Source organism: Bos indicus x Bos taurus, chromosome 19 (genome assembly GCF_003369695.1).
Source record: "Bos indicus x Bos taurus breed Angus x Brahman F1 hybrid chromosome 19, Bos_hybrid_MaternalHap_v2.0, whole genome shotgun sequence".
Taxonomy (NCBI): Eukaryota; Metazoa; Chordata; class Mammalia; order Artiodactyla; family Bovidae; genus Bos; species Bos indicus x Bos taurus.
Genome location: NC_040094.1, coordinates 34,654,143 through 34,668,713, shown reverse-complemented (window position 1 = coordinate 34,668,713; position 14,571 = coordinate 34,654,143). Strand labels below are relative to the sequence as shown.

The 14,571-nt window shown below is 48.9% G+C and overlaps 1 protein-coding gene across 12 annotated transcripts in view; it reads left to right on the top strand.

Annotated features, from left to right (window-relative positions):
* Positions 1-14,571, top strand: part of SPECC1 (sperm antigen with calponin homology and coiled-coil domains 1) — a 242,274-nt gene that overhangs the window by 131,750 nt on the left and 95,953 nt on the right. For all 12 annotated transcript variants that reach the window (XM_027519445.1, XM_027519439.1, XM_027519442.1 and 9 more), the window contains 2 exons: positions 425-2,001; positions 12,873-13,080. In XM_027519445.1, the coding sequence (XP_027375246.1) occupies positions 425-2,001; positions 12,873-13,080 (1,785 nt within the window). The remainder of the gene's footprint in view (positions 1-424; positions 2,002-12,872; positions 13,081-14,571) is intronic.

Genomic DNA, 14,571 nt, shown 5'->3' with positions numbered 1-14,571 from the left:
AGCTCCGCAGCGCCACTAAGAGCTTGGTTCCTTCTTTCTTCTCTGCATCCTCACCTTCCTCTTGCCGTGATGGTTGCCAGCCGTCCCCAGACTCACCCGCAACCAGTATGTTTAGACGCTCACCCAGGAACCTCTCTCCTGGTGTCTCGTTGACCTTGACTGTGGGGCTGGTGTGTGCTTTGAGGCAGCAGCTGTCCCTGGGGACGGGGTGATGCTGAGTAGCTCAGCGTGGCCTCAGCTCTGCTGAAGCACAGGGCTGGGGGCAGGGGTGCAGAAGCCCCAGTTGGAGCTGGGTAGGTACTTCAGGGAGGATGCAATGAAGGAAGAGTGGCAGCCATGCTGCCCACGTGCCCTGAGAGCTGAAGTTACTGGGTTTCCTTCATAAAAGTGCTCGCTTTGTTTCACTGGTTTCTTCTCTCTTCAGGGTCCGTGACAGCTACCAAGAGGACAGGCATTCCTGCCCCTCGAGAACTTGCCGTCACTGTCTCAAGAGACAGAACTGTGCCACGCGGTCCCTCCAACTCAAGGAAAGTGACGACCAGCCCCACCTCTTCCAGCACGCCCACCCCCACCAAGCACGTGCGGGCTGCTCCCCCAAGACCCCGGCCGGAGCATGAAGGTGCAGAGAAGGCTGTGCTCGAGTCCCAGGTCCGGGAGCTCTTGGCAGAAGCTAAAGAGAAAGACAGTGAGATCAACAGGCTCCGAAGTGAACTCAAGAAATGGATGGAGAAACGGACTCAGGACAGTGAAGGCGGGGATGCTTTGGACTCCAGTGTGGACGGAGCATCAGTCTTGCCAGGTGACTCGGAACCTTTGATCCGAGCCCTTGAGGAGAAGAACAAGAGCTTCCAGAAAGAGCTCGCAGAGCTCGAGGAAGAAAACCGGGCCTTGAAAGAGAAACTGACTTATTTTGAGCATTCCCCAGATTCAGAGGGGGGAGCAAGTCACACCGGGGACAGCAGCTGCCCGACGTCCGTAACTCAGGAGTCCAGCTTCGGGAGCCCGACGGGGAATGAGGCGTTGAGTGAAATTGATGTGTACAGAAAAAACCCACATGAGGGTGCCCTGCGGACATCAGGCTCTTCCAGCAGTGATGTCACCAAGGCCTCCTTGTCCCCGGATGCCTCTGACTTCGAACACATCCCAGCAGACACCCTGGGGCCCCTGTCCCCTGCTGGGAGCCTTGTCAAGAGCTCCAAGTGCTCGGCAGCCGGCAGCTCCCCAAACACAGCGAGCGAGCTGTCCTTGGCGTCCCTGGCAGAGAAGATCCACAGGATGGAGGAGAACCAGCACAGCACGGCTGAGGAGCTGCAGGCCACGCTGCAGGAGCTGTCTGACCAGCAGCAGATGGTGCAGGAGCTGACGGCTGAAAATGAGAAGCTGGCGGATGAGAAGACGCTCCTGGAAACGTCCTTCCATCAGCACCGGGAGAGGGCGGAGCAGCTGAGCCAGGAGAATGAGAAGCTTATGACCCTCCTGCAGGAGCGTGTCAAGGGCGAGGAGCCTGGCGCCCAGGAAGGCAAGATCCTGGAGCTGGAACAGAAGTGCACAGAGATCCTGGAGCAGGGCCGCTTCGAGCGCGAGAAGCTGCTGAGCATCCAACAGCAGCTGACGTGCCGCCTGCGCGCCGTCGAGGAGGAGCACCGCAGTGCTCTGGAGCTGGTCCGGCACCTGCAGGAGGTGAATGGGGAGCTGACCACCCGCCTGGAGCTGGAGCAGCACAGCGGCGGCCCCACAGCCGAGATCCCAGCAGCGCGTCAGCTTCCCGTGGAAGGGCTCCAGGTAGAGAACGGGTCTTTGCAGGCCTCCCTGGAGAACGAGGAGCAGAAAACTGGAGGGGCCAGCCCCCTGGGGCCCATGGCTGAGGGCTGCGACGTCCAGGAAATGCTGACCGTGGCTCGAGCCGAGAAGGACCAGCTGGAACAGTCCTGCTCAGAGCTCAGGCAGGAGCTGCTGAAGGCACATGGAGAGGTGAAGCGCGTTTCAAGCCTGCTGGCCAAGGTAAGAAGCTTTCTCTCCGCTGTGGTTTGCTCACCCTTGTCTGCTTGGCCCTCCTCGGCTTGAGAGGCACAGGGCACAGAGGACCAGGTACTCAATTACATTCACAATCCAGCACTCTAGCCTGAAGATCTGTCAGAGTCCACACAGACCAGGCATGCAGCAATGAGACACCCCAATTTCTGGCTACAGTAGCAGAATGTGTCACGGGGATACAGTGAGTCTGATGATGCAGGAATAAAGAATGTTGCAGAGGTCAGTCCGGAGTCCAGTCCCAGGGGAGCACCTAGAATAACATGGGTAAGGGAGGGTAGTGCAGGAGGACTGCCTGGAAGAGGTGGCAGTAAGCCAAGTGTTGAAGAGTGAGTGATAGACATCCAGTTTCCTGGTTACCATGCTTTGGGCACCTAGGAACAGAAAACTAAAATCATCCTAAGTTTCCCCACCAAGTAATACAATTATATAACCACTATTTTGGCGTTTTCTTCCAGATGTACTAATGTATGTGTGTATATGTTTATGTCACAAGTTAAAAAATCATTCTATACCTACTAACTTTTTAAAAATCTGATGTTTTGTGAGCACAGTCTCATTGTTCACTATTCTTTGAAACATGATTTTGAAGGCCAGATAGTATGCTGTTCTAGAAATATTTCCTAAGTACTTTACTGCTCACCTGTTGTTGAACATTCATGTTTTTTTCCCAGTCTTTTGATAGTGTAAGTCATTTTTTATCTCTCTCTGATTATTTCCTTAGGAAAAATTCCTAGACATTGACTCACTATGTCAAGAGTGTGACCGTTTTAAAGACTTTGCATGCCTTGGCCAGATTGGCTGCCAGCAGCAAGACATAGGTGTAATCACCAATGGCGTGGGGGGTTCTGGACCCCTTGCTGACATTTGGTACCTAGCTTTTGGGTCATTCAGATCTGGTCTCCGTTTCCTCTTTTCCCCTCCCCATTTCCACTCAGAAAGATCTTCCCCAACCCAAGATCAAGTAAATGATCACTATTTTCGTTTTTTAAAAATAATGCTTTAATCAGCCTGGACTTTGTTCTCTGGTAAAGATTGCTGGTGATTGTATAATATTCTGCCCATCCTCAGAGCAGAACAGCAGGTATAGACAGATGGCTTCTGATTTCCCAATTCCTCTGAGCTCTGGGTCTGATTTTGGGGTCCCTTGCTGAGAGGGACTGAAAACATCCTTCCACCTCATTTCAGGGGCTGTCACTCTCTTGATACAAATTACACCCTGAAATCCCAGAGGGTTTGTCTCTCCTGCTTCATCTGCCTTAAGAATGGTCCATTGCAACCTGATTCTCTGGTCATTAATGGTGTGGACGTCTTACAGGCTTTCTCTTCCTCTCATTTATTCATTTTCAGCTGGGTTTGAGTATCTTCAGGCTTCCAGCTTCTCTGACCTCCACCTTATAATTTTGCTGGCAGCTGACTGTGTGATCGTACAAGCTGCCTGTGCACAGCTTTGTGGGGCCGGGGCAGGGGGGATCTTATTTCCACAGAATCTTCAAGCCTTAGCCTCCCGCCACTGCACACATGCCTTCCCTAGCTGGCCAGCACTGTGGAGTTGGACCACATCTTTGTTTTTCCAGATTATAATGCAGCCTAGGTCTACTCGTCAAGATTCCAGTCATTTGGGATCTTGATTTCAAGCTGGAGAATTTTTATAAGTCTTGGAACCTAGAAGTTTCAAAAGAAGACACTGATTTTTCTCTTCCCCTAAGGTTGACAACATGTAGGTAGAAATTCAGTTCCTCCTGCAAAACTCAGGCATTTCCTGCAATGGAGTAAGGGTGTTGTAAAGAAGCACTTGCCTGAGTGGCCAAGGAAAATGAGAGGTGACATGATTATTGTGTGACCAGCGTTGTCACCAAGACAAAATGATTAGGGCAGTGACTGGCCACAAATGGCCAGAGCAGAATTTGAGAGACGATGTGGCAGGTCAATGGCCCCGGTCACTGTGACTGAAGACAGGACCCTACAGGGATGGAGAGACCTGGACCCTGGCTGAAATGACAGGTGGTCTGTGAGCATGACCAGCTGGTGCTTTGGACAGTGAGAACAAACCCTGGTGTCGGGGCCCCAGTCAGCGGATGTGCACTCTGCTCCATAACCTGGAGTCTGGGGGTCGAGGCTGGTGGTGGGGTCCAGGTAGTGCAATGTCACCGCTCCAGGCTGGCAGCTCTGAGACCCTCTCTGCCTTCCTGCTGGAGGTGCAGGCGAGCACGGTGCTTTCAGCATCTGGTCCCCACGGTCCCTACAGTCCTGTGGGAGAACCTTCCCTGGGTTCCCCCCCTTACACCTGGGCAGGACTGGGTCACACCCAGTGACCTGGTGACCCTCCCTCAGGTCACCTTCCCTGAGACTGCAGGATCACAGCCTGATTCCTGAACAAGTTAGAGGGTCTTAGTAAGAAGAGAAAGGGGAGTGGCCTCTGGGCAGGTGAGAGCACCATTGGCCACAGCCAGCAGGACTCTGCTTGGTCGGTCACTTCCCCACCCCATCTACTTTCCCCTCCAGCCCCTTCACTGCCCTCTGCCCCTTCTGCCAGGCCCAACCAGGCCCAGTTCTTGCCCTCAGGTATCTGGGGGGCCATGCCTGTCCCCCTTTCCCCCCCACAGGTCCTTTCTGAAGCTTTAGGTCTCAACCTCGGTGTTCCTTTTTCAGAGACGCTGACCCTCAGCTCCAGGAGGGCTGTGGGCTTGTGGACCCAGGAGGCCACATCCTGGATGGGCTGGGACTTCTTGGCTAGCCCAGTGCCTTGATGGTGCTGAGTTGGGCCTGAGCTCCATTCAGTTTCTTAAACTTGACCGCAGGACTGATTTCTGAAGCCTCTGGCCACCCCAGCATTTGTCTCCTTGTTGAGACCTTGGAAAGCACCTCAGGGAGCATTGCAGCCCCACCCTGAAAGTGTCCCAGAGGGCCTCAGTGAGATACAGATGTTTGCCCTCTTCCTTGAATTTTCTGACCCCATCTTTCTTTTTCCATAACAAAAGTGTAAACTGAATTAGCATATTCCCTCCCCTTTGGCAGAATAGCATTGTAAAAAAGATAGTGCAGACGGAAGCTGGCATGAATGAATCATGGCTCCATCAGAACAGGGGCAAGGATTCAGCAGAAGGGAATAACCAAGTTAGATGTAAAACAAACATAACAGAGACTTCCCTGGTGGTCCACTGGGTGAGAATCTGCCTGCCAGTGCAGGGGACACAGGTTTGATCCCTGGTCCAGGAAGATCCCACATGCCTTGGAGCAGCTGAGCCCTGACTCTAGGGACTGAAAGTCATGACTACTGAAGCCCATGTACCCTAGAGCCTATGCTCTGCAACAAAAGAAGCCACTGCAATGAGAAGCCTGCATACCACAACTAGAGAGTAGCCCCTGCTTGCTGCAACGAAAGCCTGAGCAAAGCAACGAAGACCTAGCACAGTCAATTAAAAAAAATTTTAAAACATCCGCTGTCCAATGCAGGAGATACAGGTTCAATACCTGATTGGGGAACTAAGGTCCCACATACCGAAGGGCAACTAAGTCCACATGCTGCAACTAGAGAGAGCCCCTGGGCAACAGCAAAGACCCAGCACAGCCAAAATTTTTAAAAATGAAATTAAACACACACAGCAAGATAACGCATACTCACTCATGTTACAGTTACCTAAGCCATCACAGTATGTACAGTCTTAACATGTGACAAATAGCTATGAAAAGAAGAGAAGCGAAAAGCAAAGGAGAAAAGGAAAGATATACCCATCTGAATGCAGAGTTCCAAAGAATAGCAAGGAGAGATAAGAAAACCTTCCTCAGTGATCAGTGCAGAGAAATAAAGGAAAACAATAGATGGGAAAGACTTGTGATCTCTTCAAGAAAATTAGAGATATCAAGGAAACATTTCATGCAAAGATGGGCTCAATAAAGGACAGAAATGGTATGGACCTAACAGAAGCAGAAGATATTAAGAAGAGGTGGCAAGAAAACACAAAAGAATTGTACAAAAAAGATCTTCACAACCCAGATAATCACAATGGTGTGATCACTCACCTAGAGCCAGACATCCTGGAATGTGAAGTCAAGTGGGCCTTCGGAAGCATCACTATGAACAAAGTTAATGGAGGTGATGGAATTTCAGTTGAGCTGTTTCAAATCCTAAAAGATGATGCTGTGAAAGTGCTGCACTCCATATGCCAGCAAACTTGGAAAACTCAGCAGTGGCCACAGGACTGGAAAAGGTCAGTTTTCATCCCAGTCCCAAAGAAAGGCAATGCCAAAGAATGCTCAAACTACCGCACAATTGCACTCATCTCACATGCTAGTAAAGTAATGCTCAAAATTCTCCAAGCCAGGCTTCAATAATACGTGAACCATGAACTTCCAGATGTTCAAACTGGTTTTAGAAAAGGCAGAGGAACCAGAGATCAAATTGCCAACATCCGCTGGATCATTGAAAAAGCAAGAGAGTTCCAGAAAAAACATCTATTTCTGCTTTATTGACTATGCCAAAGACTTTGACTGTGTGGATCACAATAAACTGTGGAAAATTCTAAAAGAGATGGGAATACCAGACCACCTGACCTCCCTCTTGAGAAATCTATATGCAGGTCAGGAAGCAACAGTTAGAACTGGACACGGAACAACAGACAAGTTCCAAATCGGGAAAGGAGTACATCAAGGCTGTATATTGTCATCCTGCGTATTTAACTTATATGCAGAAGTACATCATGAGAAATGCTGGGCTGGAGGAAGTACAAGCTGGAATCAAGATTGCCAGGAGAAATATCAATAACCTCAGATATGCAGATGACACCACCCTTATGGCAGAAAGTGAGGAAGAACTAAAGAGCCTCTTGATGAAAGTGAAAGAGGAGAGTGAAAAAGTTGGCTTAAAGCTCAACATTCAGAAAACTTAAGATCATGGCATCTGGCCCCATCACTTCATGGCAAATAGATGGGGAAACAGTGGAAACAGTGTCAGACTTTATTTTTGGGGCTCCAAAATCACTTCAGATGGTGATGGCAGGCATGAAATTAAAAGATCCTTACTCCTTGGCAGGAAAGTTATGACCAGCCTAGACAGCATATTCAAAAGCAGAGACATTACTTTGCCAACCAAGGTCCGTATAGTCAAGGCTATCATTTCTCCAGTATTCATGTATGGATGTGAGAGTTGGACTATAAAGAAAGCTGAGCGCTGAAGAATTGATGCTTTTGAACTGTGGTGTTGGAGAAGACTCTTGAGAGTCCCTTGGACTGCAAGGAGATCCAACTAGTCCATCCTAAAGATGATCAGTCCTGAATGTTCATTGGAAGGACTGATGTTAAAGCTGAAACTCCAATACTTTGGCCACCTCATGCGAAGAGCTGACTCATTTGAAAAGACTCTGATGCTGGGAAAGACTGAAGGCAGGAGAAGAAGGGGACAACAGAGGATGAGATTGTTGGATGGTGTCACCGACTCAATGGACATGAGTTTGGGCGAACTCCGGGAGTTGTTGATGGACAGGGAGGACTGGAGTGCTGCGATTCATGGGGTTGCAAAGAGTCGGACACAACTGAGTGACTGAACTGAACTGAACACGTGACTTCTTCTATGTGTTAAGCATCTGGTAAATGCTTGTTGAATAAATTGAATGAAGGAATGAATGTCAGAGAAACTTGCAGTGAATTAGGAGAGAAGGGCTGCTAAAATTATATCAATATGTTAAATAAAAGTTTATCATATTTTAATCATAACAACTACTATTCTAGTGCTTTATATGTGCCAGACACTCTTGGTGCCTTTACGTCATTTAATCTTACTTAATTGTCATAATTTTAGGGTACAGATACTGTTTTTATCTAGTTTTTTTTCCTTTTGACCCATCTCAGGGTTTGTTGAGGAAACTGAGGCAGGGAATGGTTAAGTTACTAGGCTTAGTTCATTAACTAATGAAGGCCAGAGGCTGACCCCAGAACTCTTCTTGGTTGGTTGTTCGTTTGTTTTGGAAGAGGCAAATTTTGTTGGACTTAATTTTCATCACCCTGTTTGCAGGGTTTTTTTTTGTTTTGTTTTGTTTTTTTTTTTTGCTTGTACTATGCAGTGTGCAGGAATCTTAGTTCCCTGACCGGGGATCTAACCTGTGCCCCCTGTGGTGGAAGCACAGAGTCTTAACCACTGGACCACTAGGGAAGTCCCATAATGGTTATTCTTCATCCCTGATTCATGCTGCTTCCTGGTTACATGAAAATAAAAAAGAGAGAGAAAACCATCTAAAGCAGACACATGGGCTTGAATACACAGCAGTCTTACAGCCAGAGCCTTTAGATTTGATAGAAAGCAACCTGCCACATCTCGATGAACTAGGAAAGATGTTTTTGCTTGTCTACAGAGCAGAGAAATCAAGACCCATCCTCTTGTTTGATTTAGAACCTGAATCTTGAGGGGAGTCTGGGTTCACCAGATGTGTTGGTGGGGCAGGACAGCAGGAATGTCATGGAAAGACAATTTTAAGTTCTCACCCATCAAAGAAGTGACCAGTGGTTTGCAGTTTCTGGAGTGCACAGCAGCTGCTTGCAGTTGGGCTGGAGGAGATCCCATTAAAAGCTTTAATTGTACCCTCAAGCCAGTGGGAGCCTCTGGAGAATTTTTTCACTACCAGCTTTATTGACATAGAATTCATTTAAAGTGTACAGGTAAGTAGTTTTTAGTATATCCACAGAGTTGTGCAGCCATCACCACAATCAGTTTTAGAACATTTTTATCATCTTGTACCCAGAAGAAAGGGTTTCCCAGGTGGCTCAGTGGTAAAGAAAACACCTGCCAATGCAGGAGACTCAGGTTTGATCCCTGATTCAGGAAGATGTCCTGGAGAAGGAAAAGGCAACCCACCCCAGTATTCTTGCCTGGAAGATTCCATGGACAGACTGTAGTCTGGCAGGCTACAGTCCATGCAGGGTCTGTTTTCCTGGGGACAGGCGAATGACGATACCATTCCTCAGATTCAGTGTCTGACCAGCCAGAGGAAAGGCAGTGACTTTGTTGAGATCCCAGCCCCTGTCAGCTCAGGCCAGCCCTGCAGGACAGTCCCTCCCAAGTGGTCTCTGCTGCCACCTGCCTTTCGTGCTTGCCTGAGCATCAGGACTGGCTTAAAGCACCCCCTCTCTGGGGAGGACTGGGGCTCCCAGGAATCATTTGACCGATTTGTGATGCAGTTCTGCATGCCCCATTTCTAGAGAAAGTTGACTTCTGAAGAGGAGATGTGCTTGATATACGTGAGAGTGATTTCTGTCTTTAAAGGGAAGCCTTGGAAACCACGTCGCTGCATGTCAGTTCTGTCCTTGAACCAGAGGAGCTGGACCCCGGTGACCTGGCCCAGGGAACGAAGAGCCAGGGGTGCAGGGGTCAGCCAGCACCCAGTAGTCATCAAGGGCAGGTGCTGGGCTGAGCTGCTGGCTGAGCTGCTCTTTTCTAATGATCTAATTTCTCTCTCCATTAGTTACTCTCTGAGATGAGTCTAAAAATACCTCCCCAGCCCCTACCGGAAGCATGATAAAGCTACCTTTTTTTTTTTTTTTTAAATAAAAGAGCTTTCCAGAGTACATTGCTAAACTTGAGAGAATGTTCCAAAATCAAGAAGGAAGAACGTCGTGTGTAAGTGGACCCACGTGCACTGGTCTGTACGTTTACCCACTCAGCCATGCACGGCACCCAGCACAGGCCCTCCCGTAGCCGCACTTGTGCTCACGACCCCAACATGAAAGATGTAACGGAGGCCAGAGCTCCTGAGAGGCCGGCAGCCTGAGCTGCACGTGGAGACCCCCAAGTCCTCAGCCATTCCTCACCTGCTCACATCCTCCTGTTTTAGTCCCAGTCAAGCAAAGGACATGTTTCTAGACCTCAGGGGAGTGGCCCTTAACCTGAGGATCTGTGAGGCGGAGCCTGGTTGCTCTGCAGAAAGCCAGGATCTTCTGGAGGCAAGGCCCACAGGTGCCTCCTGTGGCTGCTTGTTAAAGGCTGTCAGATACCAGCCTTCCAGGAGCTAAAATGCAGTGGCTTTTTCTCCTTAAGAGTTGTCTGTCTTCTGTTTATTAAAGTAGCTATCCTAGGACATAAGACTTTCGGTGTTTTGCATGTGTTGTAATTTTCTTGAACTTACATACTCGGAGACAGAAGGCAGTTAGGAAAGAATAGCTACTGTTGCGTGCTTACCTGCACCAGGGATAGTGATAAACTAAGTATTAAGTTCCATTTAATTGTTCAGATGAGGACACCAGGGCAGGGAGATGGATGGATGCAGGCTCAGTCTGGTAGAACTGACATTTACATGCCGCAGTCTGGTCCAGGCCGTGGCCCCACCCCCAAGTGCGGCTCCTCCCCTTCCCCCGCCCCCCAAAGACACCTGCACCCTTTCCCCTCCCCAACACAGGCACTCACTCTTTTTCTCCCTCAGTCCCTTCCTTTTTTATCTTGATCAAAACCTCCCAATTGACAAACAGTGCACAGCTTCCCTGGTGGTTCAGTGGGAAAGAATCAGCCTGACAGTGAAGGTGACAAAGGATCAGCCCCTGGCCCAGGAAGATCTCACATGCCTCAGGGCAACTAAGCCTGTTCACCACAATTACTGAGCATGTACTCCAGAGCCCAGAAACCGCAACTACTGAGCCCACGTGCCACAGCTACTGAAGCCCCCTCACCCTAGAGCTCGTGCTCTGCAACGAGAGAAAAGCCACTGCAATGAGAAGGCCTTGCACCGCAACCAGAGAGTAGCCCCTGCTTGCCGCAACTGGAGAAAAGCCTGCACAGCAATGAAGACCCAATCCAGCCAAAAATGAAATAATAAAACTGTAAAAAACAAAATAAGAATGTTATACCCAGAGTAGATATTTTAATAAAATGCAGTACTGTCCTCAAATACCCACAGATTCTGCACATGAAATGCAATTGGGAAAAAAAATTGTATTTGGAGACTTCCCCTTCCAAATCTGGGAAGAAACCTACTAGGTGTCAAGCTTACATAACCTGCTAAATATACAGCTATTAACAACAAAGGACTGTAGAACCAGGATACAGCTTAAAATAGTAAAGTGATTTGTGTATTCAGGCAGTAGGATATTATGCAGTATTTAAAGTAATGACCTAGGGAATTCCCTGTCAATCCAGTGCTTAGCACTCAATGCTTTCACTGCCAGGGGCTTAGGTTCAATTCCTAGTTGAAGAACTAACAGCTCACAAACATCACGGTGCATTAAAAAAAATAATAAAGCTTTTCTTTTTTTAAAAAAAAGTACTGACTAGAACAGTGTGTATCATGAATATATCTCAAAAACATAGTTGAAAGCAAGTTACAGAAGCGTAATCAGCACAGTATATACAGGACACAAAATAATAATACAGGACGAGAACATCTTACATAAGATACAATGCAGTATATCGTACAGTGCCCTGCAGAAGCCTAAGATAGTGTGATATCATTTGTGTAAAAGTTTTAGAGCATCCAGAACAACACTGTGTATTGTCACGGGCACATCCACACACAGTAAATGTGGGAAACTCTTCAAGGAACAACCACATGCCAATTTCTGGACACTCTGGTGTGAGAAGGAAGGTTGAGGCTTTAACAAACCTTGTTAGCTTAAGAGAAGATTTAGCAAACATGGCAAAAATTAACAGTTGGTTTGCCCGTTTTGGCACACAGTAGTTATCTTGTCCCCTTTGGTGCTTTTCTGTGTGTTGAGAACATTATTGATTAAACTTGAACAGGTGAAGTGAGTGTGCTGTGCACATGTCTGTGTCTGGTGTGTGCACATTTCTGCTGTTGCTGTCCCATTCAGATCAGATCAGATCAGATCAGTCGCTCAGTCGTGTCCGACTCTTTGCGACCCCATGAATCGCAGCACACCAGGCCTCCCTGTCCATCACCAACTCCCGGAGTTCACTCAGACTCACGTCCATCAAGTCAGTGATGCCATTCAGCCATCTCATCCTCTGTCGTCCCCTTCTCCTGCCTCCAATCCCTCCTAGCATCAGAGTCTTTTCCAATGAGTCAACTCTTCGCATGACGTGGCCAAAGTACTGGAGTTTCAGCTTTAGTATCATTCCTTCCAAAGAAATCCCAGGGCTGATCTCCTTCAGAATGGACTGGTTGGATCTCCTTGCAGTCCAAGGGACTCTCAAGAGTCTTCTCCAACACCACAGTTCAAAAGCATCAATTCTTCGGCGCTCAGCCTTCTTCACATCCCATTAGTGTTCCTCTAAAGAAACACTAGCCCCAGGTACTTGACTGAAGTTTGGGGCATGTTGCAGGGGTTAGCTTTCTGGCTTCCCAGCAGAGGGCGCTGCTCCATTGTTGCTGTGAGGCGAGTGGCCGCTGTCCTGGGACAGCTCCAAGGAAGGGTCAGGAAAGGGGTACTTAAGCAGCTGCAGCTTTCTTTAGGGGCTTCTCAGGTGGTGCTAGTGGTAAAGAACCTTCCTCCCAGTGCAGGAGACATGAGAGACTCAGGTTTGATCCCTGGATTGGGAAAATCCCCTGGAGAATGAAATGGCAACCCACTCCAGTACTCTTGTCTGGGAAGTTCCACGGACAGAATGAGCCTGGCGGGCCACAGTCCATGGGGTCACAAAAGAGTCGTACTCGACTTAGCGACTGAGCAAGAACAACAAGCTTTCTTGGACGCCACAGGAAGGGGCCCAGAATCCATCCATTCGGCCACTGACATCCATCACACTTCTCTGCCTTGGCTGTTTTTGAAGCCCAGAACATAGAGATGGTGCTGGGCACACACGTGCCCAAGGTCTCCTTTGCTGTTGTATCAGTGGGCCCAGCGTGGACATGGGGGGAGCTCTTTCCTGTTCAGGTGACCATGGCACCTTGATTTCTTTCTAGGTGGAAAAGGATTACTCTTACCTAAAGGAGATCTGCGATCACCAGGCAGAGCAGCTGAGCAGAACCAGCCTGAAGCTACAAGAGAAAGCATCAGAGAGTGACGCAGAGATCAAAGACATGAAGGAGACCATATTCGAGCTGGAGGACCAGGTGGAGCAGCATCGCGCTGTCAAGTTGCACAACAACCAGCTCATCAGTGAGCTGGAAAGTAAGTGGACCCAAGTCCTTTATGGGCATGGGTCAGGATGGAGGTGGGGACACTGGTTGCCAGGTCTTCCTTCTGAGAGCACTGTGGTCTCCCAGGAAGAAAGGCCAGTAGAAGAGACAGAATCATCTGTCTCTTGAACTGAGCCACAGAACAACTGATAAAGAAGAAAGGCTGTTGGTCGTGGGTGGATCATGTGGGGCTTTAGGCACACACGGCAGGTGCCAACAGCTGTTACCAGTGGGATCTGCCAGGTAGAAGGATGGGGGCCTGGGGTAGGCCTCAGGAGAAAACATCCCCAGCATGGGTCCCCTGGACAGTAGGATCAGCTGACTTTGAGACATCACCCACGTGTTCCTGAAGAGGCGCTTGTGTGTGGCTTATTTAGGAACTGGTTCCTACCTCTGAGTAGGTAGGGATGTTTTTCAGAGATTAGGTAAACACTGCCTGCTTTGTCCAAATAAGCCTTATCAAATGATCCCATCTAATGTGTTTTCCTTTAGCAACAAAAGACTTAGTGTGCAAGCTTTTAGCAGCACCCGCCTTGTTGAACATAGCACAGTTGGTGGCCTGAAAGGTTCCCCAGTGGGTAAAGTCCCTCCATCTATTCTTGGAACTCTTACAGGTGGTGAATCTACCTGCTTGCCAAAACTTTCTCGTAAACCCCATCCCCCTACCTCCACCCCCCTGCCCAAATCAACACGGTGCTGCCATAGCTGCTGGCGCCCTGCAGACAGGGAAAAAGTCTGAGTCTCCCAGAGGGCCTCCCCAGCTTGGGTGGGACAGAGTGACCCCGCCTTCCGGTTTTAGCTTGGACCATCCACAGGTGTCTTTCACAGCTGATTCAGTGCTATGTGGTTTGCATTTTTGTGCTTGGATGTTGGTGATGCCTCTCTTTAAAATGGACCCCAAGGGACTTCCCTGGTGGTCCAGTAGTTAAGAATCCACCTGCTAAGGCAGGGGACATAGGTTTGAGTCCTGGTCGGGGAAGATCCCACATGTCAGGGAGCAACTAAATCTGTGTGCCACAACCACTGAGTCTGTGCTCTAGAACCCGAGCACCCCCACAGCAAGAGACGCCACTGCAGTGAGAAGCCTTCACTTCACAACAAGTTAAAATGGCCCCAAGTGTAGTTCTGAAATCCCATCCACTGTCCCTGGCGCAGGAGAGCCAGGACGCATCACGTGCAGGAAATCCAAGCCATGGGGGAGCTTCATGCCTACCAGAAATGCAGTGCCCTCATGTGGACCAAACCTCCAGAGACCAGGAGGGGACCTTCCCAGTCTGCCCCCTAGCCGCTTGGGAAAGTGCTGAGTGGAGCAGATGGGAAAGTAGTGACATTGGTAGATTCATGAGATTTAAAAAAGAACCAAAACATTGAACAATGTGGTTGTGAACCCAAATCAAAGAAACGTGTGGTCAGATTCCCAGGAAGGTCTGAAGCTCTCTCGTCCAGCGCTGGTACCCACAGGAGGGAAGTTCCAGCTCGACAG